This window comes from Epargyreus clarus, unplaced genomic scaffold (genome assembly GCF_041222505.1).
Source record: "Epargyreus clarus isolate Ecla_fem2 unplaced genomic scaffold, WU_Ecla_fem_2.2 ptg000013l, whole genome shotgun sequence".
NCBI lineage: Eukaryota > Metazoa > Arthropoda > Insecta > Lepidoptera > Hesperiidae > Epargyreus > Epargyreus clarus.
Genome location: NW_027332221.1, coordinates 6,843,816 through 6,870,147, shown reverse-complemented (window position 1 = coordinate 6,870,147; position 26,332 = coordinate 6,843,816). Strand labels below are relative to the sequence as shown.

At 35.3% G+C, this 26,332-nt stretch overlaps 2 protein-coding genes across 2 annotated transcripts in view; one reads left to right on the top strand and one right to left on the bottom strand.

Annotated features, from left to right (window-relative positions):
• The window catches only part of LOC140746791 (glycosylated lysosomal membrane protein A-like), a 69,510-nt gene that overhangs the window by 36,121 nt on the left and 7,057 nt on the right, over positions 1-26,332 (top strand). The gene's annotated exons all lie outside the window — the stretch shown is intronic.
• On the bottom strand, positions 7,569-26,232 carry LOC140746581 (uncharacterized). The gene is made up of 3 exons (XM_073078709.1): positions 25,686-26,232; positions 8,075-10,202; positions 7,569-7,668 (listed from the first exon to the last, which is right to left on the bottom strand). The coding sequence occupies exons 1-3, from the start codon at positions 26,230-26,232 to the stop codon at positions 7,569-7,571; spliced, it is 2,775 nt and encodes a 924-aa protein (XP_072934810.1).

The following is a 26,332-nucleotide window of genomic DNA, read 5'->3' as shown; positions in this document are numbered from 1 at the left end:
CATACTAAATTTAAAACAGACATTTAATATTCTGTATAAGTGAGTCAGTCAGAAGTAAAATGGGAGATTGTTTTTTTATATATAATATTCCAAAGACCGCTGCGCATAAGTTTCTCAGTTTTCTTATAGATCATTAACTAATGTGCATTTATACTTTATGGCAGTCAAAACACAGTAGTACACAGTACTGCGTGAGTTCGCCTAGAATTGATGGAAAGCTAAATTTGGCAACGTACGTATGCTTCTTTCATAACAATTACGTATCAAGTATATGAAATCAAAAGGAAACTTTCATTGATTTATAAAATGAAAATGTGAACAATATAGATGTGAATGCAAGTTTATTTTTAAATATAGTCAATTAATATCCAAAAAAAAACAAACCTTAAACTCATTTACCATTTCCCTCGTGGGTACACTCAGCCACTCAATACCGTGGTCGTGATACTTATTTGCAGTCAGTTAAATATGTACCACGTAGATATTATACATTTCTGTACAATTATGAATAATCAAACTTTTTGCAACTTAATAAACGTGTCACTTATATCAAGTAGGTATACTGTACTCTGTAACTGCGTTTGTTGCTACCGCATAGTCCCTTCCATACAATAATAACAAACGCACATACGAGTACGTAAACCCAGTTTGAAACATTAAAAGTTATCAAAAATAAATTCAAATCTAACCTGTATGCAATTTCTGGCGTACATTAGCCTATATTAACAACCATTAGGTTCCCATATCTATAAAGCCTGACATTTAAGATTAAAGATCCTTAAAATATTTTCATAAGTACCTGTATTTCTATATATTTCAAAGTAGGTGTAACTTTAGAACAATTAGGATTTACTTTTTACACCACAGACTTTAACCAAATGGACAGATTTACCACAAGAACTGCCTTGCAAAATTACTTTTAGACACTTCTTCACTGAAAATGCACTTATTTTGAAGTAAACCTCAGTTTACAATGTTAACAAGTAATTTGATAATAGTAAAGTTTGTTCACAAAATTTAAGTATATCATTTTCAGAGGGTATTAACACTTCATTGAATTACTAGTCTCAATCTATCCATTTTCTTAATTCAAATGAGTTTGCCCTTACATCAACGACATTTATCTACCCCCATTTTTACTTATTCTACCAAGATGAATTCACATATGACAAAATATGATGATGATTATTCATAATTAAGTACAGAAATGTATAATATCTACGTGGTACATATTTAACTGACTGCAAATAAGTATCACGACCACCGTATTGAGTGGCTGAGAGTACCCACGAGGGAAATGGTAAATGAGTTTAAGGTTTATTGTTTTTTTTTCGGATATTAATTGACTATATTTAAAAATAAACTTGCATTCACATCTACATTGTTCACATTTTCATTTTATAAATCAATGAAATTTTCCTTTTGATTTCATATACTTGATACGTAATTGTTATGAAAGAAGCATACGTACGTTGCCAAATTTAGCTTTCCATCAATTCTAGGCGAACTCACGCAGTACTGTGTACTACTGTGTTTTGACTCCCATAAAGTATAAATGCACATTAGTTAATGATCTATAAGAAAACAGAGAAACTTATGCGCAGCGGTCTTTGGAATATTATATATAAAAAAAAATCTCACATTTTACTTCTGACTGACTCACTTATACAGAATATTAAATGTCTGTTTTAAATTGAGTATGCAACGTTTCGTTTTGTATTAATATTTCTTTACATCTCGTAATTTTAAACCTTTAAATTTGAATTTAAATTTGACACATTACACGTCCTTTTGGTTTGAAAATTGGGCACTATCAAATACTGGTAAATGAAGTTTGTACCTTAAACGTTGAGACGCTTAGACTATCGATATTATCAATTATGTGAGCCACTTACGAAATGATAAACGGGATCCACTTTGTATGGGATTCAGAATAAATAATTTTAAGTAAAATAATAATAATAATAATAAATTGATGCTTTTATAACTAGAGCTTAGTTCTATTTACAAGTTACAGCAATTAAGTTATTATACGTATTAAGTGAGAAACGGTCACTGAAGCCTACATACATCTGGATAGTCTTTTGTATGCCATATTTAAAATGAGTCTTGCCTGCGACTTTGTTCATGTGGATTCAGAATATAATTTGAATTGCATTTTTAAAACGAGTCTTGCCTGCGACTTTGTTCATGTGGATTCAAAATATAATTTGAATTATACAATGCCCTCTGTCAAGATCACGGAGTACGTTGGTAATTTGGAATTCCCATTACCTGGTCATGTAATGTTTAAAAAAAAATGTATACTTTTGATATCAACTTCGTAGTTTTGGTTTTAATGCATTTTCAAACATACAAACCGACAGACAATTTTTTTTTCTTTTTCAAATATATTCGATGTAAACACGTGAAGATTTCATTCTTATTATATGTATATCAGATCCAAATGAATAATAATGTTGTTTAATAATATAATCAAATAAAACATAGGTACATTTCGATGGCATTTTCTTATACAATAATTTACTTTTCATATAAATTTCATACGGTTCACAATTGCGTCATGTCTAGGTTTTCTCTATAGAAACATCGAGCGTCTGGAGTTGAGAGTGTTGGTTGTAAATGATACATATTATATTAACATAATCTATACAGATATTACGCACTAATATATTTTTTATTACAAACTATATAAAAGTCAGGTGAAGCCGAGGCGTTTGAAATATATATAATAAATATGAATTGTTTGGTAATAAGGTGTATCATAAGATAGTTTGACTAACTGTTTGTTTGGCTGGCTGGTATAAAATCATGATCAACTTTAAAAGACCTTTTTCAGGTCATAGAAATTTTAGGTTGTGATTGATAAGGAGCCACATGTTATGTAAAACAGTTATAGTTTTAAATCTGACGATCCTGATGAGACAAAATTAGAATTGGACAAGATTATTAATCATGTCATGTCATAAGTATTGCAAAATTTTTAAATAAATCTGACCGTTCAAAGTAGGTAAAAATCGAATTTAAATATTCCGTTACATACATACAGGTCAAGTTAATAAAAGCGTGGCAAAAATAAAAGCGTGTTTAAAAAAAAATCTTTTATCAGTTGTAGACATAAATAAGTATAGTTAAATAATGGCCGGTTTCTGAAGTCATTTTTCTTGGTAGGTAGTTTACGAGTATGTATTTAATAACACTATCCGTTTGATAACTACGAAAAAAAATCCGCTTCCGAGGAACTCAATGTAAGACAAGGTCTGTTTAAACTCCGTTTAGATTAACGGACCATTTTAATGTGTTTATTCTTTCCATAACATTATTTGATTTTTTTTCAAAAAACGACGTTTTGCGTAAAGTCTAGCAAATCTTCCTTAGTATAATGCATTACTTTTACAGTAAAATAGCCCAAACTATATCTTCCTTATGGGAATCTTAATTTAAAACTTTTGGTGAAATAAAAAAAAAAGTTAAGTAGTTAAGCTTATTACACAATTGACAAGTATGTCGCTGACGTGAACGCATGGGTCCTTTGCTTTGTTAATTAAATTTTGAAATTCATGTAATAGTATGTATTATTATAACTGAATATAAATTCAATTTAATGTAATGAAATTTCTTTCTGACTTTCAAAAGTGGGTTATGTGGCCCTACTTTGAAAGAAATAATTTGAATTTGTGATAAATAACGTAAAAATTTGGGTTCATACAACTTATTACGTGTTATATTGTGTGAAATTCATGGTTTGTTTACCATTATTTAGTCTTTAACTTTGATATAATTCATTTCAAATATAAACGATATATTATTATTTTGATACTGCTTCATCAGTTGATAAAAGACGTACGTTGGAAAGGCAACTATTTGTATAAAATAACATTGTAATAATTAAAAGAAGTACTAAGTAGTAATAAAATAATGTTATAATAGTATTTTGAGTCGCACAGATTCATTTAGTGGCCAACTATAGATCTATCTATCTATCAGTATAACAGTTATTGAACAGGTTGTTGAGCATTCCGAAATGGACTAATAAGATAAACGTCGTTATTCTGACGCGTAACTTTATCGAATCAATTGTTGGAGATTTAACTATTGGACTTAGAATCCAGGCATAAGTAAAGTGGGCAGTTAGATGTTGTCATTACTGTAGGTGTAGGAAACTTTGTGGTTTGATTTTTATTTATCTGGAGTTAAGATGGATTAATGCAGTAGTTAAGTGCAGACTAGCAATGTGATGTTCACGGGTGTCTCTTGGTGATGCATATGGTTGGGTTGAACCAAGGCATCGAGTACCTGGAAGACATTAAGTGAATATTGCATTTTTGGAGTAAATTTGAGTTGAGCACTGGCCGAATGTTATCGTAAACAAGGTACAAAAACTGCGGTGATACGTGACTAGAGTGATCCTATATGAACATCACCTAGTTATAACCGTGTTTTTTATTATTTAACAATGGTCTAATGCATTCGCTTCAATACCTGTCGCGCATATGACATTTATGTAAAGAGTCCTTATGAACTATGCTTGCATCAGAAATCCGTGGTGAACACTGTTGGGGCAGATTTATAACCTAGTTTAAGCCTTGGTTCGGATCAACAGTTCGGGCCTTTTACATGAGAGTCGGTATTGCAAGAAAATGCGTATAGTTTAAGCCATGTTTTTGATAAACAGTTCGGGCCTCTTACGTGCGAGTCGGTATTACAAGAAAATGTGTAACTCTTCTGGACTTAGGCATTAAACAACTGGTTTTCTTTTGCAGCTCTTGCATCAGACCATACACGATCGAGGACGAACGTGTGAGCAGGACGGCCGAATGTTATCGTCGTTAATAAGAAGCTTGGATATTAACGATATCACATTTTTATAACGTTACATTAAAGTAATAAGTGACTCATTTAATACTGCAGTTTAAAAACAGATGCGGGTAGGTGAAGTGGGGACGACACCATGGCGGCGCTCGAATTAACAGAGAGCGACATTCTGGTCGGAGACTTCAGCAAGAGCAGTCGAATAACGGAGATACTTGTGTAGTTATAATACTTCTAATCACTAGTGTGAGCTTACTTACGTATAATTGTTATATCGTTACTCTGTACCGTTTATGTGACTATATATTTAGAGTCCAGAAGTAGGAAGAAATAAAAAAAAGGAAAACTTAGTACTTAATTTAATCCGCAACAATTCATTAAAGTAACAAAACTCAAATCACCAAATTAGTTATGAGCAAAACATTCCAATTCAAAAATAACATAAAGAAATAATCAAACTTACAGTTTCCACGACTCACGATGTCAATTTAACACTAAGAAACACTAAAACTAAACGTATCTAGCAATTAACACAAGTCGCACCGAACACGTCTAACTCCTTCAACTGACAGCAGAGCGAGCGTAAAAGTGGGTACCCTCTTCTAGTGTAGCCCCTTATATATGCTTGCTGATGTTATTCCTTAATCGGCCTTTCCTGACAATACGTCGCCCTCGACGTGGTGTTTTTCTTTCAGCGGCTTTGGTGACTCACGGTGTGACATGTGCTGTTCTGACCAAGAAGAGCGGTAGTAGATTCTTGTGCTACCAGGGTTGGTCCTGCTGTCGGCACACGTACGTCATCATCATCATCATCATCTGAAATATTGACACCTTATTAAAACCTGGCAAATGTTTAACAAAAATAGTTTAAGCTGAACAAAAGAAAATAACGTTGGAATTTCGAGAGCTCTCTTTTAACAACTTCAACAATTAAACTAATAAGATCTTATTTCAATAGCTTCAGTCAATTCTGGAGGCACCAATCTTCTATATCTGTGAACATAATTATTATTAGAGGACCAAACGTACTGCAAGTGTTGAGCGATGCACATCTCAACTGACCAAACGTCAATGAAAACCATACGTCTTCAAACACCAAAACGAAGACCATACGTCTTCCATGACCAAACGTCAATGAAGACCACACGTCTTCCGTGACCAAACGTCAATGAAGACCACTCGTCTTCTGGGACCAAACGTCAATGATGACCACTCGTCAAGTATTAGTACTGAATGGCAACCAACCCGCTGCGGTCACATTTACTGATTTGGGGATGAGGAGGATGACTAAGCTAGAATATGAAGCCTACAAAGATAGAGTTAAGTTCGTCAGTTAGTATGTTTAGTATATGAATTAGCTATTTCTATTTTCCTAGTTAAGAAGTGAAAATATGACGTGATACCTGACAGTGAAGGCTACCATATCAGCACAATACCAAGTACATACTCACCCTCAAAGAAAGCTGCACAAGACTCAGGGCACCACTCTCCATACCAGGGCACCATATATTCAGCGGCCGCTTGTGTAGTTTTTCCATAGGAACCACTCAATAATTTTAGTTGGTATCGGCCGCAGGGCAGTACTTTAATAACCTTATAAGGTCCTCTCATGCCTGGGTCTAGTTTTCCGGTTGACTGGGAGTATTTGATCACGAAAACCAAATCACCCTCTGCATAGGAGTGCGGTGAGTGTCTCTGACGATTAGCGTACGCATTCTGTCTGGCTTGGTTTTGACTTAACAATGCTGACGCTCTGGCTCTGCACAGTTCTCTTCGACCTTCACGATTTTGAGACATATCTACAGCAATATCTCGAACTAGTGTCCGAACTATAGGAGTGGAGCCATCGATTCCTATTAGAAGCTTCAAAGCAGATGTTTGAGTAGTTTTATGTTTAGTAATGTTTAAAACTAGTTGGAGCTTCCATAACTGTTCAGACCAATTGATACTTCTTTGATTTACTTCAACACGAAGCATATTAAGGACGGTCCTAACATACCGCTCCACCTGTCCATTAGCATTATGCATTTCAGGTGTGATAAAATGGATATCACAACCAAGCTCAGATGTGAGAGTTGTGAATTCTGTGGACTCAAACATGCGCCCACGGTCGGTTACAAGGAGTTTCGGGACACCGAAAATTGAAATCGTAGTCGTGAAAATACGTTTGAGTTCATTTGAATCTTGCCTGTAAATGGGATATAATAAACAAAATTTTGTAAAGGCATCAATAATTAATAAAACGAATTTATAACCATTGGACTCCGGCAATGGACCTAAAGCGTCCATGTGTAATGTTTCAAACGGGGTGTTAGGTTTTTCCCAAGATCTTATAGGTTGGTGGGGAGCCCGAGGAACACGTTTCTTTGAAACACACACTAAACAATGCTTAATATACTTCGTCACAAATTGACGGAGTCCAGGAAACCAGAAATGTTTAATAATCAAATCTACTGTTTTCTCAGCGCAAATGTGTTCATGCTCGTCGTGAAAAAATCTTAATAAACTAAGTCTGTGTCCTTTAGGAATATAACAAAGTAGTCTAGGTTCTTCACCCACAGGTGAATATCGATAGTAAAGGAGATCTTTTCGACGAACATAGCGCTGAGAATCCAATTCCCCCTTTTCTAACTTCTGTAAAATAGTCTGGGTCTCTTCATCTGCTGCTTGTGCAATTTGAGCCCAGTTGCGCGGTTTCGATATTTGATGCACTTCGGCAGAAATAGGGTTGCGACTCAAGTAGTCTGCATGTGACATCATAGTGCCCTTCCTATATTCAATTTCAAAATTAAAATCTTGTAAATAGATCCACCACCGAGCGACGCGTGGAAGCAGGTCCTTCTTCTTTTCGGTGGCCTTAAGAGCGTTACAATCAGTGATTACTTTGAAGGTCAAACCCACCAAATAGTGGCGAAAATGTTGCAACGCTCTCACGACCGCCAAAGTCTCTAATTCGTAAGAGTGGTACCTGCTTTCGGCGCCCTGTGTGGTTCTGCTAAAATAAGCAACTACTTGTCTTGAACCGTCATTTGTTTTCTGCATTAAAACGGCACCATAACCTATGCTACTGGCGTCAGTATGTACTTCCGTCAATAACGTGGGGTCAAAGATAGATAGTAAGGGTGCGCTGGTTAGGATCGTAATGATTTCTTGACGAATTTTTTCCTGTTCTTGACCCCAATAGAATTGAATATTATTTTTAGTTAAGCGAGATATGCAAGCAGTCTTGACAGCATAATTTCGAATATACTTTCTGAAGTACCCTGCTAGACCCAAGAACTGTCGCACCTGTTTAACATTAGTGGGGGCTGGTACATTAACTAGTGCTGCGATTTTTCGAGGGCTCGGCTTCACCTTACCCTGGCTAATAACACGTCCTAGATATTCTATTTCTAAACAGAGAAATGAGCATTTTCGAAGGTTTATAGAAAATCCCGCCCCCGTCAAGGTTTTAAGTACTTCTTCTAACAGACGTATGCCTTCAACTATCGTATCACTCATAATTAGTACATCGTCTACGTATACTAATACATTACCGGCCTCAATATGATCGCGAAGTGTATTGTTTATGATACGTTGATAAACGATAGGTGAATTGGTTAAGCCATAGGGCATGCGGAGGTACTCAAAATGCCCCTCCGGTGTAACAAATGCGGTTTTTTCTACAGATTTTTCATCAATGGGGATTTGGTGAAAACCGGTAGCCATATCCAGACTAGTAAAATATTTAAAATTTCCCAATCGGTCGATATGGTCATCGATAAGCGGCAAGGGGTAACGATCCTTAACAGTGATTCTATTTAGCGCCCTATAGTCGACGCACATCCTATCACTGCCGTCTTTCTTCTTTACAAGGATAATGGGGCTAGCATACTCGGATGTGGACTCACGGACTATTCCCTTATCTTTGAGGTCATTAATTATTTCCCGAACCTTGAGTTTTTCTGAGTACGACAACTTGTATGGTCGATAAGCTACTGGTTTATTATTAGTGAGCTCGATATGCATTTTACCCGTAGTGACAGTGGTTGAGGCAGTACCCGAAATTAAATAATTTGAAAATTGTTCAATAACTGTCATTAGTGACCCGAGGTCTGTACCCTGAAGGGGCGTGTTCACGTGGATTGGTTCTTTAGATGAAATCATGTGAACGGATGTTTGGGGCGAGCGAGTTAGATACTGTTTGTTATTGGTGCGAATATAGGTTATTCCGTCACGGTTAAGAATGTCCGTGCCTATTATAATTGGAGTATTCATGTAGGATCCCGGGACTACTACAAAGTCAGCCTCAATTGAAATTTCATCAAACTCGACAGTTAGAGTAACAAAAGAATCGGATTCAATTATACTGTCACTTATTCCTTTCAAAACAGAGCTCCTGGGTTTTCTTTCGCATGAGAAATATTTTAATACCTCAGACGAGATGAGAGACACATTTAAAGCACCGCTGTCAATGAGCACATCCATTGGGATGCCCTGAATAACAGCGGCCGTCAAATCCCTGTTTTGAGAGAAATATGTCGACGGCTTGGCACATAGATTTACATTACGTGGGTTGCGAGGCCCCGACCTGTCTTTTAAAAAACAAGAAACTTCATTATGACCTGGTTTTTGACAAAAACTGCACACTAAATTACTGCCCGACGTACTAGGTTTAGAAATTTGATCAGATTTAGTTTTCTTAAAGCATTGTTGTGATTTATGTCCAACCTGTCCACAATTAAAACACCGCGGCTTAAAATTGTTATTCATTGGTCGCTTTGGTACGACATTACGATTTTCTTGTTTAGTGCGGGTAGGTTTGACATAAATTGATAAAAATGACACCAAATCCTCACAGGCCAAGTTGGCATTAGCCGCCGCCGCTCTAACTTGTAAATCGGTTATCCCCCGTATCACAATTAACGTTCTTAACTCGTCACTCAGACCTTTGACTATCTTTAAACGCAGCAGAGTCCTTCGAGCGTATTCAGCGTACGTATTAAATCCGTCCGAAGTACTCTGCATTGCATTGAATAAAATGTTTGCGTAGTCTAACTTACGCGGAAACAACGGTTTAAACTCCTTACAAAAGTTGGACCAGGTTCGTTCATTCGTTATCCATTCATTCAACCACAAACGTGCGTCACCTTTTAGACAACCAGACACACGAGATAAGCATTCAGAATCATGCCAATTATTCGCCTTCTTAGCCCTTTCGACTTCTTCGCACCATACGTCAATGTCATTAATGGATGGATCAAAGCTTGACACAAAATAATGCTGATTACTACCCTGAGTCAAAGATTTAATGGCCTCGGCTAAAACTTGAGCCGAGTCGGTAATTTTCGGATCATTTGGCGACTTTGTGAACGCGTCAGATACCACAGAAATGTTAGTTGTTGTACTTTCTGGGGGATGTGAGTTAGAATCCTTAGTAGAATTGTGTAGCTCGCGAGTGAGTGATATAAAAGATATATATCTTCACCAAAGAGCTAATCACTCATCAACTCCGACGGATTTGAATTATATCTTTATATCCGCATCACATGGTTTAGTTCATAGATTCAAACGATTCCGGATATAAGATCTTCTTCAACTCAACAGTGTTATACTAGCTCGCGAGTGAGCGATGAGTCAAATGAGCGACTGACTGAGAGTGAGTAGTGAGCCTGATTCGAGTCAAATGCGTTGATTGAGATATATAACAGTTACGGTTACGTATTAAACACTAAATTAAAATATTTTATTGCTAAGAACATGGAAACCGGGATATACAAATAGCGTTGGCTGTGATAATTCATATATAATTTCTTGCCAGTTTTGTATTAATTATAGGAATCAAAAATGTTGTCAAAACATTTTGATCTGATTCTCTGATATACTGATATAAAATGTCGCGTATCTTTACAGAGCTACTGAGCTAAAGTGAGCTATTGAGCTAAAAGAGTGATATATATCACTGAGTTCAAAAGATATATATCACTCTTTTCACTTTAGTGATACATTTTGCGCAACTCTAATCCTTAGTCTGGGCCGAAGACTGAGTTTCCGATGTCAGTGATATGCCACGTGACTGCGCTATTTCAATTTGCGTACCGACTATACCTTGAGAAGCGATATTGACACTACCCTCCGGAATAGGTGGAGTAAACTCCCTAACAGACCTCGTATTATTAGCCTCGAAGTTATTAGCGTTTTGCCGAATATTAAACCGATCGTTCTCAAGTGTATTTAACCGAGTTAGGATCGTTTCTAACGTGTTATGAATTTTGGAATCACGTTTACGAGGCTCATTCTTTGAAGAAGATCTAGATTGAGAACGAGATTTATCACGAGAGCGCGATCTTGAGTAAGAGTGCTGCCTACGATATGACCTACCACGCGATTCGCGACGCGATGTTCGAACGGTGTCGTGACGACGCGACTTGCGTCGTGAATCGTGGCAATTTTTATCCGACATTGGCACAATAATTCACTAATACTCGTTAAATACAAGAATGTTTTGCACAATAATTGGTACTTTGAGTTTTTACCCTCAGGGAAAAAAAAAATAACTAACAGAACATTCAAACTTGGGCTTTGGTACGTATCCCACTTCTGAATTTAGAGTCCAGAAGTAGGAAGAAATAAAAAAAAGGAAAACTTAGTACTTAATTTAATCCGCAACAATTCATTAAAGTAACAAAACTCAAATCACCAAATTAGTTATGAGCAAAACATTCCAATTCAAAAATAACATAAAGAAATAATCAAACTTACAGTTTCCACGACTCACGATGTCAATTTAACACTAAGAAACACTAAAACTAAACGTATCTAGCAATTAACACAAGTCGCACCGAACACGTCTAACTCCTTCAACTGACAGCAGAGCGAGCGTAAAAGTGGGTACCCTCTTCTAGTGTAGCCCCTTATATATGCTTGCTGATGTTATTCCTTAATATATTATTACATGACTTCAAGACCTTCAAGATGACTTTGATTTCACTACCAAGATGAATTCACATATGACAAAATAATGTTTTAACTCACGGTTTTTATTCCTGTGTCAAGTATGTTCGTACTTACGAATCGCCGTTCATGATTGTGAGCTGGTTCTTGTACACTTCTGATGAAATCAAAGTCATCTTGAAGGTCTTGAAGTCATGTAATAATATAGTCACATAAACGGTACAGAGTAACGATATAACAATTACGTAAGTAAGTTCACACTAGTGATTAGAAGTATTATAACTACACAAATATCTCCGTTATTCGACTGCTCTTGCTGAAGTCTCCGACCAGAATGTCGCTCTCTGTTAATTCGAGCGCCGCCAAGGTGTCGTCCCCACTTCACCTACCCGCATCTGTTTTTAAACTGTAGTATCAAATGAGTCACTTATTACTTTAATGTAACGTTATAAAAATGTGATATCGTTAATATCCAAGCTTCTTATTAACGACGATAACATGTGGAGCCATATTTTGATCAATAAAAAGAAAAAAAAACACGACATCGTATTTTAATACGTCAAAATTGTCAAAATGGCAGAGTATACTTGTCTCACTTTTTTGCGTACGTGTGAAGGCAACAAAACATTCATCGTCAACGAGCACCTGGTCAACGAGTTGCGATAGCTCGTTTGTGCATTTCCGACAACTTATACTACCAATGCATTGGATTCGGACCAAGGACCCGAGCTCTCGGCTCGATCTCGTGAGTGCACATTTTAAAACTCATACTAGGGGTACTGGTCGCAAGAAGCGACATTGGCGAGACAACTCTGGTGGATATTTGCTTCTACCCACCTACAGTTGACAAAAGATTGAACACCCAACCTTAGCCTCAACAAAAATAAACTCACAGGTAGAGATGGGCAGAGGGTTTAAACCCATTGGGAATAAACCGGGTTTTTACCCGGTCGTTGGGAAGAAATAGGGTTTAAACCCGAAAATGGGTTTTTATTAGGGTATTTACTATTTTCATGCATATCTATTTTTTTAAGCGCAATTATTACTTTGATGATGATACTGTACTCAATATGCACTGTAAAAAGACATTTACAGCGCCAAAATGCCATTTTATCACGCCATTATAGAAGCAGACTTAAGTAAGAAGCCAATCAATCAGCCTATGCTTTTGATGCAAATTTGAAACAATGTCCACGTCCCGTCGTTATTCTAGAATATAATATCCTCTGGCCACTATAACAACAAAAACTAAAAATAAAAAACATCAAAATAAATGGGAGACGTCATACAAGGACCCGCTATTTTTCGGCATATTTCGCTTTATCTATTGAACCGTAATACGTAAACAGTTAAAATTTTCACAAGACAATTACTTTTATGGCTATGAAAAAAATATATGACAATTGGAAATGAGCCTTCAGGACCAAATCCTAAACTGTAAGCATCGGCGAAAAAAGCTGTAAACTGCATCATTTGATTTTTTGAAAATCCGGGACTCGAACGAGTTCATTTAAAAAAAATCATTTTAAAGAAAAAACACTTTTTTTCATACAAAACGTTACTTTTTTTTATATTTGAGCCTAACGATAAAGCAAACGTGCAATGATCACAATTGGCCTCGTATCTCCTTTCAGTTTTTTTCAAACTCTTATGTATGAAAATTTGATACTTTAGTATTTTAGACAAATATAACGACACCTTAACTGTCGAAATTTATTTAACCAGATCCGAATGTATTAAAAAGATTTACAAACATACAAAATATACGCGAAAAACATAACCCTTCTGTGGCAGTCGGGTAAAAAAGTAGGTAAAACCTCAAAAATATAACATTAAAAAATGCAAAAACGTTGAAAATACCGTAGATACTTCTAGTATATCTATTCAATAAATATTTGAACTATTTTAAAAACTGTCTACAGATTTTATGAAATCATTATTAAATACCCAAATAAATACCCTGTGGGAGGGTATAAACGGGTATTTATCGGGTGTTTTGCCCATCTCTTCTCACAGGACGCAGAATAGGGGGAAGGAGACAAGGCAAGTATGTTATAAGGAATGTTACTGCTCAAATATATAGCCACTCTCCCGCCGCCCTTACCAATGCGGTCATTTCTTATCAACACATAACCTGGAAGACTGTAAGACACTGACTCGAGGGATGGTTTAAGCCAGCTTTTAGAAATTAGGATTGCGTGAATAGGAGAGTTTGAAAAAAAGGTGTCAAGGAGCTCTGTGTAGTGCGAAGGAATGCTTTGTGCATTTAAATGGCAGACATTGAAGGAGGAGTTAAAGTGATATAGTGTTGAGTCTACAAGTTGCATCATTCTACATGCGTAAAAATAGGCATGGAGGTTGCTGCATACTAATCAAAAATTCATATAAGTATAAAAAAGAAATTAACAAATTAGCAATATTGGGAATTATTGAGTGTACAGCAATAAAACTTTTAGAACATTACTTAATAATTGTATGTATCTATAGATCTCCAAAAAATAACGTAATGTCTCTCGATATATTTTTTGAAAGATTAGATAACATTTTAGACAGTATAGATTCAAAAAACAAAAACTTGATTATATGCGGGGATTTTAACATTGACTTTTTAAAGACCGATAGAGTCACGGAGGATTTCAAAGAAATAATCCAAAGCTATAACCTGAAAATAGAATTTAATGAACCAACGCGACTGATAAGTAATTCCTGTATCGATAACATCATACACAACATAAAGAGGTGCAAGAGTGAGATAACAGGTTTAGCTTTATCTGACCACACTGCCCAACTACTTAGCTTTTCTACGCAGAAAAAATGCAAAATCACCTACTGGTTCTTACAAAAACGTGATTATTCGCCACAAAACAGAGCAAAGTTTTTATACACATTAAACAACTTTCATTTAGAGAAATTTATGAATTAGAGGACCCAGATCGTGCATTTACAGAATTTCACGAATTATTCAAATTGCTGTATGACCTTTGTTTCCCCATTAAGAGACTAAAAATATCAACATCCAGAAAACCTAAATGGCTGTCTGGCGGTATCAAAAATTGTAGCAAACGTAAACGCGAACTACTTTGGAAGTACAGACATAATCGATGTGAAGCGACCAAAAATATTTATTTATCCTACGCAAAACGGTACAAATCTATAATTAAATTGACTCAGAAGTCACAAAATAATTTCTATATAAACTCAGCAACGAATAAATCAAAGGCAGCATGGACAGTTATCAACAACACTAAAATAAAGTATCCAAAACAGGAAGTAACTAAGTTACATATGAATGGTAAAACAATAACTGACCCTAAATCTTTAGCAACCGCCTTTAATACACATTTTACCGACATTGTTAATGATAAAATTTGTGACATAACTAAAGCCTCCAATTTAAAATACAACAGTATTAACTCACTGTTCATGACACCTACTATACCAACAGACATTATTACAATAATTTCTTCCTTAAGGAATACGAATAGCTCTGGGTATGATGGCTTAAATATTAAAATAATCAAAAAGGTTTCCAAAGATATTGCACCAGTATTATGTCATATCCAGTATTATGTATACCAGTATTATGTATATTATATAAGGAAGGTGGTAGAACCCTTTGTGGTTCGACTCCGGCGGCACCACCGCCACACCTATTTCTACCTAATAACAGCAGTGTTAGGCGCTGCTGTGTTCCGGTTTGAAGGGTGTGGTAAGGGAGATAGACTTTTCCGAGGCGTTCCAGCTTAGTCCTCAGGGGTAGCGGCGCATCTGTGGCCGACCTCAGGTAGGAATATCTAATCCTATCTGGGGTTGATTACAGATGTCCATGGGCGGCAGTAGCCACTTACCATCAGGTGGACTGCATGCTCGTCTGCTACTCTCATATTATAAAAAAAAAAAAAAAATATCCTAAACGGATGTCTGGAAAAAGGCGTCTTTCCCACCAAATTAAAACGAGGTGTTATAAAACCTTTATTTAAAAAAGGAGATTCAACAAACATTAATAATTATAGACCAATAGCAATACTGCCGGCGTTTTCAAAAATTTTCGAAAAACATATATATAATTGCATTTACTCCTTCTTAGAGACAAACTCAATTCTTAACCCTCAACAATACGGATTTCGAAAAAAGAAAAATATTAATATGGCCGTCTATAACTTATTATCACAAATAATATATAATAAAGATATAAAAAAAAAACCATCAACAGCTCTATTTATGGACATAACGAAGGCTTTTGATCACGTAGAGCACACTATTCTTTTAAATAAAATGTACAAATATGGTGTAAGAGGACCATCCCAAAAGCTTTTAAAATCATACCTTACAGAAAGGAACCAATACACTCAATTGTCAACCTTATGTTTAGAAACAAAATGTCTTAAATATTATGAATCTGAATGCAAAACTATATCCCACGGTGTGCCACAAGGTAGTATACTTGGGCCATTACTGTTCCTGATGTACATTAATGATTTACCGGCAAAAATACACCACCCTATGACCCTATTTGCTGACGATAGTACAATATTATTTACAAATGACGATGAAAGAGAATTAGAAAATGACATTAACAAATCAATTATTGGCTTAATACAATGGTTTCAAATTAATAATTTCAAAATTAATTTATCAAAAACGAAAATAATGAATTTTAATAGTAACAAAGCATCCAATACTAATAATGATACAATTTTAAACATAAATTACTCAGGAACTAAAATTGACGACGCAGATGTAATAAAGTTTTTAGGACTTCATATTGACAAAGCAATAAAATGGAAAAATCATATTGATATGGTGTGTAGTAAGCTTAGTAAATATTCATATACATATGTTACGTAAATTAAGAAATCTTGTCCACCAAACTGTCGTATTAACAGCCTATCATAGTTTTGTGACTTCAACACTAAGATATGGCCTTATTTTCTGGGGCAACTCCATGTACCGTGACTTCGCCTTTAAATCACAGAAAAGATGCATGAGGGCCATGTGGGATTTAAAGCCGAGAGATTCGTGTAGGCCTTATTTTATCAAACATGAAATACTCACATACCATCACTCTACATTCTTGAATGCGCCATTTTCATACGAACGAACAGCGAAAAATTTCGATTTATCCCAAGAGCACGCCACAAAGATAAGTTGTGCGCAATCCCAGCAAAAATTCGTTGGTTTCAAAAAAGTTTCTTTGGAATAGCGCATACGGTGTATAATAAAATTCCAAAAAATATACGCAATATTGAGGAATTTATCACATTTAAAAGAAAGTTAAAAACATATTTAATTGACAAATGTTTTTTATAGTCTAGTCGAGTTTCTCAACTACAGTGACGAATAGTTACATATGATTATTTATGATTTGCTGAGTGGTCTGAAATGTTTTGGTCTTAACATTGAATTATAAATACAATAATAATCTACTATTGTCCACTGATGCTTCTTTGACATTTTCTATTGTGATACCACTGACATTATTCATTATTCATTTTTATCTTTATGTGACATTTTATTGTTATTGACATTTTATCTTATTAACGTTTTAATAATATTGGAAATTAGTATCTACAATTTAATAATTCGAATAAAATGCGACTTAAAATTATATTTGTACGCCATTTATGGCAGAATGAGCGAAAATTCTTGACTGTAACACCAATGTATACACCTTATTCTACAAATAAAGACTTTGTATTTGTATTTGTATAAGTCTGCCAAGGGTTAAAGGATCACAAAATGAATCATCACTTGACTGGGATGTAACACTTTCATTACAAGCTGAGTAAAACGACATTCGATCGATCATTATCAGACATAATAATTATAAGTTATATGCAATAAAAAATATATATAAATATATAATATAGTAATAATAAATAATTATATGTAGTACAAGATATGATTATTATATATATTTATAACTCTACAAATCTGCACGTCCCGCCAGTGAGAGGGGATAATGGACAATAACATAGAAATGCGTATATTATAATTATAATACAGAAAAATTGTAAAACCTACTAGACTTCAACTTACAAAACTTATAACATATTAACTTATAACATAGACACAACAAACAAAAAAAACGGCAATATATTAAGGATTTTAACAAAACTTATTTAAATGTCTACCATCCAAAACTAGCACATGACAGCGAACACAGTAAACTGCATTTAGTAATGCAAGCAGAATTTTGAAACAAATATGTAAGGAAAAATAATGATAATTAAACAAGAAAAAATTTTTTAACAAAAAATACAACCGACTTCTATGTCACTACAAAGTAAAAAATAATTGAAATAAATGTTGGGTTAGTACATATTTCTGAACTCGGCGCTCAATATATTTCGTTGGATAACGATGTAAACAGCGTGTCTTATTTTCACCCTTTTAGTGATTTCATACTAACATTTATATGAATACAATATAAAATTATAAAAACGTGATCATGAATGAAGGTAAGTTCTGAGTTTACATTGATTAGAACCGCCCGCTCGCAGGGCGCTCCGCGCCCTGCTCGCTTAGTTTTATATAGTCTTATATGTTCCAACCTAACCTAACTAAATAGTCAATGATGAACTGGGTTTGCAATTTCATTAGAACCTACACCAACAATCTTCAAACACAACTTAATTATTCCCATCGGTTGAAGAGTTACATATTTGGTCTCCGAGCCACATTATCAGACCCTTAAATAGTCAGTGATAAACTGGCTTTGCAATTTCGTTAGAACCTACACCAAATATCTTCAAACAAAACTCAATCATACCCATCGGTTGAGGAGTTACATATTTTGTCTCCGAGCCACATTATCAGACCCTTAAATAGTCAATGATGAACTGGCTTTGCAATTTCATTAGAACCTACACCAAATATCTTCAAACACAACTCAATTATTCCCATCGGTTGAGGAGTTACATATTTTGACTCCGAGCCACATTATCAGACCCTTAAAAGTCAATGATAAACTGGTTTTGCAATTTCATTAGAACCAACACCAAATGTCTTCAAACAAAACTCAATTATACCCATCTGTGATCGAAGCCTTCTTGAAGGTAGTCATGTATAAATATTGTCACATATACGGTACAGAGTAACGATATTACAATTACACGTAAGTAGGTACTCTAAACTGTTCTTGCTGAAGTCTCCGACCAGAATGTCGCTCTTTGTTAACTCGAGCGTCGCCATGATATCATCCCCACTTGACATCCCCACTGCATCTATGTTTGAACTGTAGTAATCAAATGAGTGACTTATTATTTTAAAGTACTAATATAAAAATGCGATATCGTTAATATTCAAGCTTCGTATTAACGATGATAACATTCGGCCGTCCTGCTCACACGTTCGTCCTCGATCGTGTATGGTCTGATGCAAGAGCTGCAAAAGAAAGCGCATTGTTTAATGCCTAAATCCACAAGAGTTACACATTTTCTTGTAATACAGACTCGATCGTAAGAGACCCGAGCTGCTTATCAAAAACATGATTTAAACTTTACGCATTTTCCTGCAATACCGACTCGCACGTAAGAGGCCCGAACTGTTAATGCGAACCAAAGCTTAAACTAGGTGATGTTCATATAGGATCACACTAGTTGTGTATTACCCTGGTTTTAAAACAGTGTTCATCACGGATTTCTGTTGCAGACATAGTTCATAAGCACTCTTTACATAAATATTATATGCGCGACAGGTATTGAAGCGAATGCATTAGACCATTGTTAAATAACAAAAACTCGGCTTTAATTAGGTGATGTTCATATAGGATCACTGTAGTCGTGTATCACCGCAGTTTTTAAACATTATATTATACCTTGTTTATGATAACATTCGGGATAGTGCTCAACTCAAGCTTACTCCAACAGTGCGATATTCACTTAATGTTTCAAGGTACGCGATGCCTTTGGCCAACCCTCCCAAATGAATCACCAAGAGACACCCGCGAACATCTCACTGCCCGAGGCACCTGCACTAAACCATTTTAATTCCAGATAAATAAAAATCAAACCATCTGTGGTTCCCTACACCAACAGTAATGACAACATCCAGCTGTCCACTTTACTTATGCCTGGTTTCTGAGTCCAACAGTTACATCTCCAACAGCTATTGATTCGATAAAGCTATGCATTAGATAAACGACGTTTATCTTATTAGTGCGTTTCTGAATACTCAACAACCTGTTTAATAACTATGAAACCGATAGAGAGTTGTATAACTGGCCACTGAATGTCTGTGCCACTCAAAAATACTTTCTTACAAAGATAATTTCGTGTTTTTATTTCCAACTTTCGTCTTTTATCAACTGACAGGGCAGTGTCAAAGTAAATTTATTATCGTTATTCATGTTTTACAACTAAACAGTGCGAATAAGTTAAACGAATAAACAGTGCGTTATTAAAGAATATAACTCGTAATAAGTTGTATGAACTTGAAATTTAACGTCATTTATCACAAAATGAAACATCAAATACAGTTCTGGAAAGGATCAATGGACAGAAACATGGTCAGTTAATCCAAACTGAGTTTAAACAAAGTTTGTCTTACATTGATTGCTCGGAAATGGATTTTGGAAATTATTAAACGGGTAGTGTTACATAAACTACCTACCGAAAAAAATTCTTCAGAAACCGGCCATTACTGGCCATCTATACTTATTTATGCCTTCAATTGATAAAAGATTCCATGTTTTTTTTTTTACATAACATGTGGCCCCTAAATAACAACCTAAATTTTCTATAACCTGAAAAGGTTTTTTTTTTAAGTTGTTTATGATTCTGCACCAGGTTGTGTCTGTCAAAACCTGTCTTACGATAAACTTTATTACCGACAAATTCATATTCATTAATTATATTTTAAATGCCTCGGCTTTACCTGACTTTTGATATAGTTAAGTATAAGAAAATGTAACTATGCTTTTATTCGGCATATAAAACAGCATTATTATTTATTTGGCTATGATCCACATATAATAAGAATGAATGCTTCGCGTGTCAATACATCGACTGTATTTGAAAAAACAAAATAGAAGAAAGAGGAATAAAAAGCAATTTCAATGATTTTAGAATTTTAGTCTGTCTGTTTGTATGTATTTGTAATTGGAAATGGAAATGGATTGAAAATATGTTTCTAGTCAACATATTGAATTAACATTTAGTCTGTATCCTTCTAATCGATCGTCGTAGATCAAATCAAAGTTAACAACAATTTAATGTTAAAAGCATACATAATTTTTTTTTTTCAAAATTTATATAAGTTTACCAACGTGCTCCTCGATCATAGCAGAGGGCATTGTATAATTTAAATTGTATTCTGAATCCGTACCAAGTGGATCCTTTTATCATTTCGTAAGTGGCTCACCTAAAGTGCACTTTATTCCCTTTTTTTTTTTATAAAATATTTAGACGTAAACAAATATTAAACATGTCTAATTTTCTTTGCAATACTTAAAACATCTATATAAATTATGTGACTATGAAGTCTAAGTTTACCCAATACGAAACTCAATTCTTGAAATATCGATAGTCTAAGTGTCTCAACAAATTCTGAATGACCAACCACGGTTAAGGTACAAAACCTCATTTACCAGTATTTGATAGCGCCCAATTTTAAAACCAAAGGGCGTGTAATGTTGAGGTTTCAAATCAAGAGTTATAAAGAATTATTAACACAAAGCGAAACGTTGCATACTTAGTTTCTACGTGTAGAAGGAGTGCAGAAATTTAAAATCGACATGTAATATTGTGTACCAGTGAGTCAATCAGAAGTAAAATGGGAGATTTTCAGAATATAATGTTCCAAAAACCGCTGCACATAAGTTTCATAAGTCTCAGTTTCCTATAGATCATCATATAACTAATGTACATGTATATACTAAAGCTCATTTCTTTCAAGTAGAAATAAATCGAGATATGATAGGAGTAAAAAAAAAACCCTGAACCGTTTATTCGTGCAGTAGTAAACAGTACTGCGTGAGTTCGGCTACGATTAGTGGAGATTCAAACTATATTCAAATAAACCTAAACCTTTTTTTTAATACATTTACAATTTCTCTTGTGGGTATGATCAGCCACTCGATACGTTCGTGATCCTGGCTTATTTGCAGTCAGTTAAATATCTACGACGTGGATATTTTATATTTCTGTACAATTATCCTTACTCCTTCCTAATATTATAAATCCGAAAGTAACTCTGTCTGTCTGTCTGTCTGGTTGTCTCTTCTTCACGCCGAAACCACTGAACCGATTTTAATGAAATTTTGTACAAAGATAGTCTGAGACCCGAGAAAGGACATAGGATAGTTTTAATCCCGGAAATCCCACGGGAACTAGGGATGGCGATCTAAGATATGGACCCAAAATATCGATTATTTTAATCGACATTAGTATGGATTGAATCGTAAACTATGCATTTGATAGCAAGTGATGATCTTTAGCAAAATTGAGGGTACAAATTTTCAGTTTTATGTATGGTAGTATGTTATATTATTTTCTTTTAAATGCGGGCGAAGCCGCGGGTAGAAACTAGTACATAATAAAATTTTTGCATCCTACCAAATGAGTACGTTATATGAATTGTACTGTACTCTGTAACTGCGTTTGTTGCTACCGTATAGTCTCTTCCATACAATAATAACAAATGTACATACGTGAACCAAGTTAATTTAACAAGAGAAGTTATCAAAAATGAATTCATATCTGTATGCAATTTCTGGCGCACATTGGCCCATATTACCGAACATTAAGTTCCCATATCTATGAAAGTCTGTCATTTAAGATCAAAAAAATCCTTGTAATGTTTTTCATAAGGAGGTGTATTTATAACCTTAACTTTAGACCAATTAGGGATTTACTTTTTACACAACAGACTATAACCAAATGATCAGATTTACCACAAAAACAGCCTTGCAAAATTTATTTTATTTCACACTTCTTCACAGAAAATGCACTTATTTTGAAGTAAACGCCTCCGTTTACAATGTTATTGTTAATGTGAGAAGAACAAAGTTTGTTCACAAAAAATTAAGTATATCGTTTTCAGAGGGTATTAACATTTCATTGAATTATTAGTTAAGTTATGCAAAGCTTAGGACAATTCGATCCAGTATTAAGAATTACCGGTATGCACAACTAGGTACTTTTCTTAATAGAGTCTCCAATAATAACAAAAATAATAAATTACATCCTATTTTCAATATACTAGTCTCAATATATCAGTTTTTTCAATTCAAACGCGTTTGCTCTTACATCAACGATATTTACTCACGGTTTTTAGTCCTGTGTCAAGTAGGTATGTCCGTATTCACGTACCGATCGCCATCCGATTGTGAACTGGATGATGATGAACTGCTACAACTTGAAGAACGTGGTCTGCACTTACGGTTTCTGGGCACTGCAGGGTTCGGTGGACACTTCTGATGTGATCGAAGCCTTCTTGAAGGTAGTCATGTATAAATATTGTCACATATACGGTACAGAGTAACGATATTACAATTACATGTAAGTAGGTACACATTAGTGATTAGAGGTATTATAACTATTCCCGTTATTAAACTGTTCTTGCTGAAGTCTCCGACCAGAATGTCGCTCTCTGTTAACTCGAGCGTCGCCATGATATCATCCCCACTTGACATCCCCACTGCATCTATGTTTGAACTGTAGTAATCAAATGAGTGACTTATTATTTTAAAGTACTAATATAAAAAAAAATTAACAAAAAAATAAAACCGACTTCTATGTCACTACAAAGTAAAAAATAATTGAAATAAATGTTGGTTTAGTACATTTTTCTGAAGTCGGCGCTCATATTGGACACGCTGTTTACGCTGTTATCAAACGAAATATATTGAGCGCCGACTTCAGAAAAATGTACTAAACCAACATTTATTTCAATTATTTTTTACTTTGTAGTGACATAGAAGTCGGTTTTATTTTTTTGTTAAAATTTTTTTTTTCACCCTTTTTAGTGATGATATGCTAACGTTTGTATTAATATTATGTAAAATTGTATAAAGGTGATCATGACTAAAGGTAAGGTCTGAATTCATACGGATTGGACCCACCCGCTCGCAGGGCGCTGCCGCGCCCTACTCGCTTAGTTTTATATTGTCTTATATGTTCCAACCTAACCTAACCAATTCAATACGAAACATTATAGGCGAGGCTTTATGAGATACTAATTATTGGCTAGGTTAGGTAGGAACAGATAAGTAAATAAATCAAACTAGGTGGTAAAACTCTGCGAGTGAACCGGTCCAATTTACATTAATTCAATAGTTAAGAAAAGAAAAAGGAGTTGAAGGTCAAATTTTTCATCATATATCTCTGTCTAGCTACTTCATTACAACAAATGTCTAATCTATATACTTTACATGGGAGGCACCTCTGCATCATCAGGATTGAAGAATTGAAGGTCATATCTTCCATCATATGTCTCTACTCAAAGACCTTATCATATATTCGTAAGCTCCAAATGCCTAAGTTGTATGGTTGAGGCAGGAGGCACTTCTGCATTATCAGAGTTGAAGAGTAGAAGGTCAAATTTTCCATCATATATCTCTACCTATCAACCTTATTGAATATTCATAAGCATCAAATGCCTAACTTGTATGGTTGAGGCAGGAGGCACCTCTGCATTATCAGAGTTGAAGAGTAGAAGGTCAAATTTTCCATCATATATCTCAACTTATCGACTTTATTAAATATCCATAAGTTCCAAATGCCTAACTTGTATGGTTGGGGCAGGAGGCACTTCTGCATTACCAGGGTTGAAGAGTTGAAGGTCAAATTTTCCATCATATCATGATAACCTAGACACTCAATGTTCAATTTAAGTTTCATGAGAATTGAGTGGGCAGAAGGTAAGTTGTCGTAAAATATGTAAAAAGCAGGGGTAGTGACGATGAGTTCCACCCCATAACTTAAATTCTAATCATCAGAGCGAACTAATGTTAAGGTAGGAAAGTACCGCAACGAAACACCCTTTCATATGAAAAAAATAAAATTGAAATTGGTTAAGAAATACTCGACTTGAATAAGTTTATATGAAATCGGGTTTTTCCAATTTTCCGGGAAAACTGGCGGAAATTTTCAAATTTCCTCGAAATGGGACCCCCTGTGAAACTAGCCGCATACAATGGTGTATGAATCATGTCGATCGGTCGCGGCATCGCGAAAAAATCGCCGAACAAACATAAAAAAAAAAAAAAACAAAAAAAAAAAATTATATATACGGTCGAATTGAGTAACCTCCTCCTTTTTCGAAGTCGGTTAAAAATGCGATATCGTTAATATTCAAGCTTCGTATTAACGATGATAACACATCGGTTGAGGAGTTACATATTTTGTCTCCAGAACCCACTCTGATCCTCATCATATTTAAATGGGACCAACTTGTAGCAATTGTCCACACACGAAATTAAAAGCATTAAAATAGGTTCATAAACGGCGTAGTTATGGCTGTTATATTTAATTATTATGGCTGTTATTAAAAGATACCGGCCGAATTGATAACCACCTCCTTTTTGAAGTCGGTTAAAAAGAAGAATGACATCACATATTTTATAAAAATAAATGTTACCGAAAAACTACCATTTACGTGTATAAGTACGGGACTGGCAACATCGATTTGGACAAATTACCATCGAAATGACAGTTGTCTTTTATGACATCAACGTCAGTCAGACAAATTGGTCAAATACAAAACAATTTTATAACTAATATAAGACAAGTAACAAAAGTATTTGTCGTCTTCGTCTAGCAGTTTCGCTACAAATAAATAACAATATTAGTACCCTCAAGTTAAGCAACAGAATGAAAATAGTGATAAGTAATAACAGGGTATAGCTTTAAGATCATCCTCCATATATACTCGCCGCTTAGAGCCGTCCGGTAATTTGACTATGATAGTCCCATCCGCCGTCCAACAATTCCGCATACCAAAGCGTTGACGAGCTTGGATAAACAACGACTGGCGCTTTCGAGTTAGGAACTCAGACAGCACATACGGAGTCCCTTTAAACGCCGTTTTCTTCCTCCACACGGAAGACCTATCCGCAGAGTCTGCAAAGCGCACAAGGACTGGCCGACATTTGCCATCGCTGACTGTACCGAGCCGATGACATCCCTTAAACTTGTTGCTTGTAAAGCCACATACACCAAGCTTATCATGGAAGAGCTTGGCTATGAACTCCGGCAGACTTTCTTCAAGATCCTCGGAGACACCGCTGACGAGGAGATATTTTCTGCGATGCCTCATCTCACCAACTTCAACAGTTCTCGCAATCTCACCAATTTGATGTCGAAGAAGGTTGAGGATAGTCCAGACGTGGGTCTTAAAATCCGAGATCTCTTCCTGTAGGCGATGCAATGTTATGCCACTACGAGGGGCTGATGCCTTCAGCTGGGACTCAAGATCTGCGAATTTTTGCATCAGGTTGGCTTCAAGAGCTTGTTGGGTCTCCATAACTGCGTTGTAATTTGCCATTTACGCCAAAATTACACTCAGACAAACAAACAAAAACCGGTAGTGCAGTAGTGTGATAGTGAGGTTGACAGGACAGTGCAGTGCAACTTTAGTTATACAG

What these genes read in the sequence shown, in the direction of transcription:
- LOC140746581 (XM_073078709.1), bottom strand. Translation starts at nt 26,232, where the DNA reads ATGGCAAATTACAACGCAGTTATGGAGACCCAACAAGCTCTTGAAGCC. An exon ending in CCAAGCTCGTCAACGCTTTG is followed by an intron (nt 10,203 to 25,685) that starts GTATGCGGAATT and finishes CACATCCCCCAG; the next exon opens with AAAGTACAACAACTAACATT. An exon ending in CAGTTCTTGGGTCTAGCAGG is followed by an intron (nt 7,669 to 8,074) that starts GTACTTCAGAAA and finishes AACGCTCTTAAG; the next exon opens with GCCACCGAAAAGAAGAAGGA.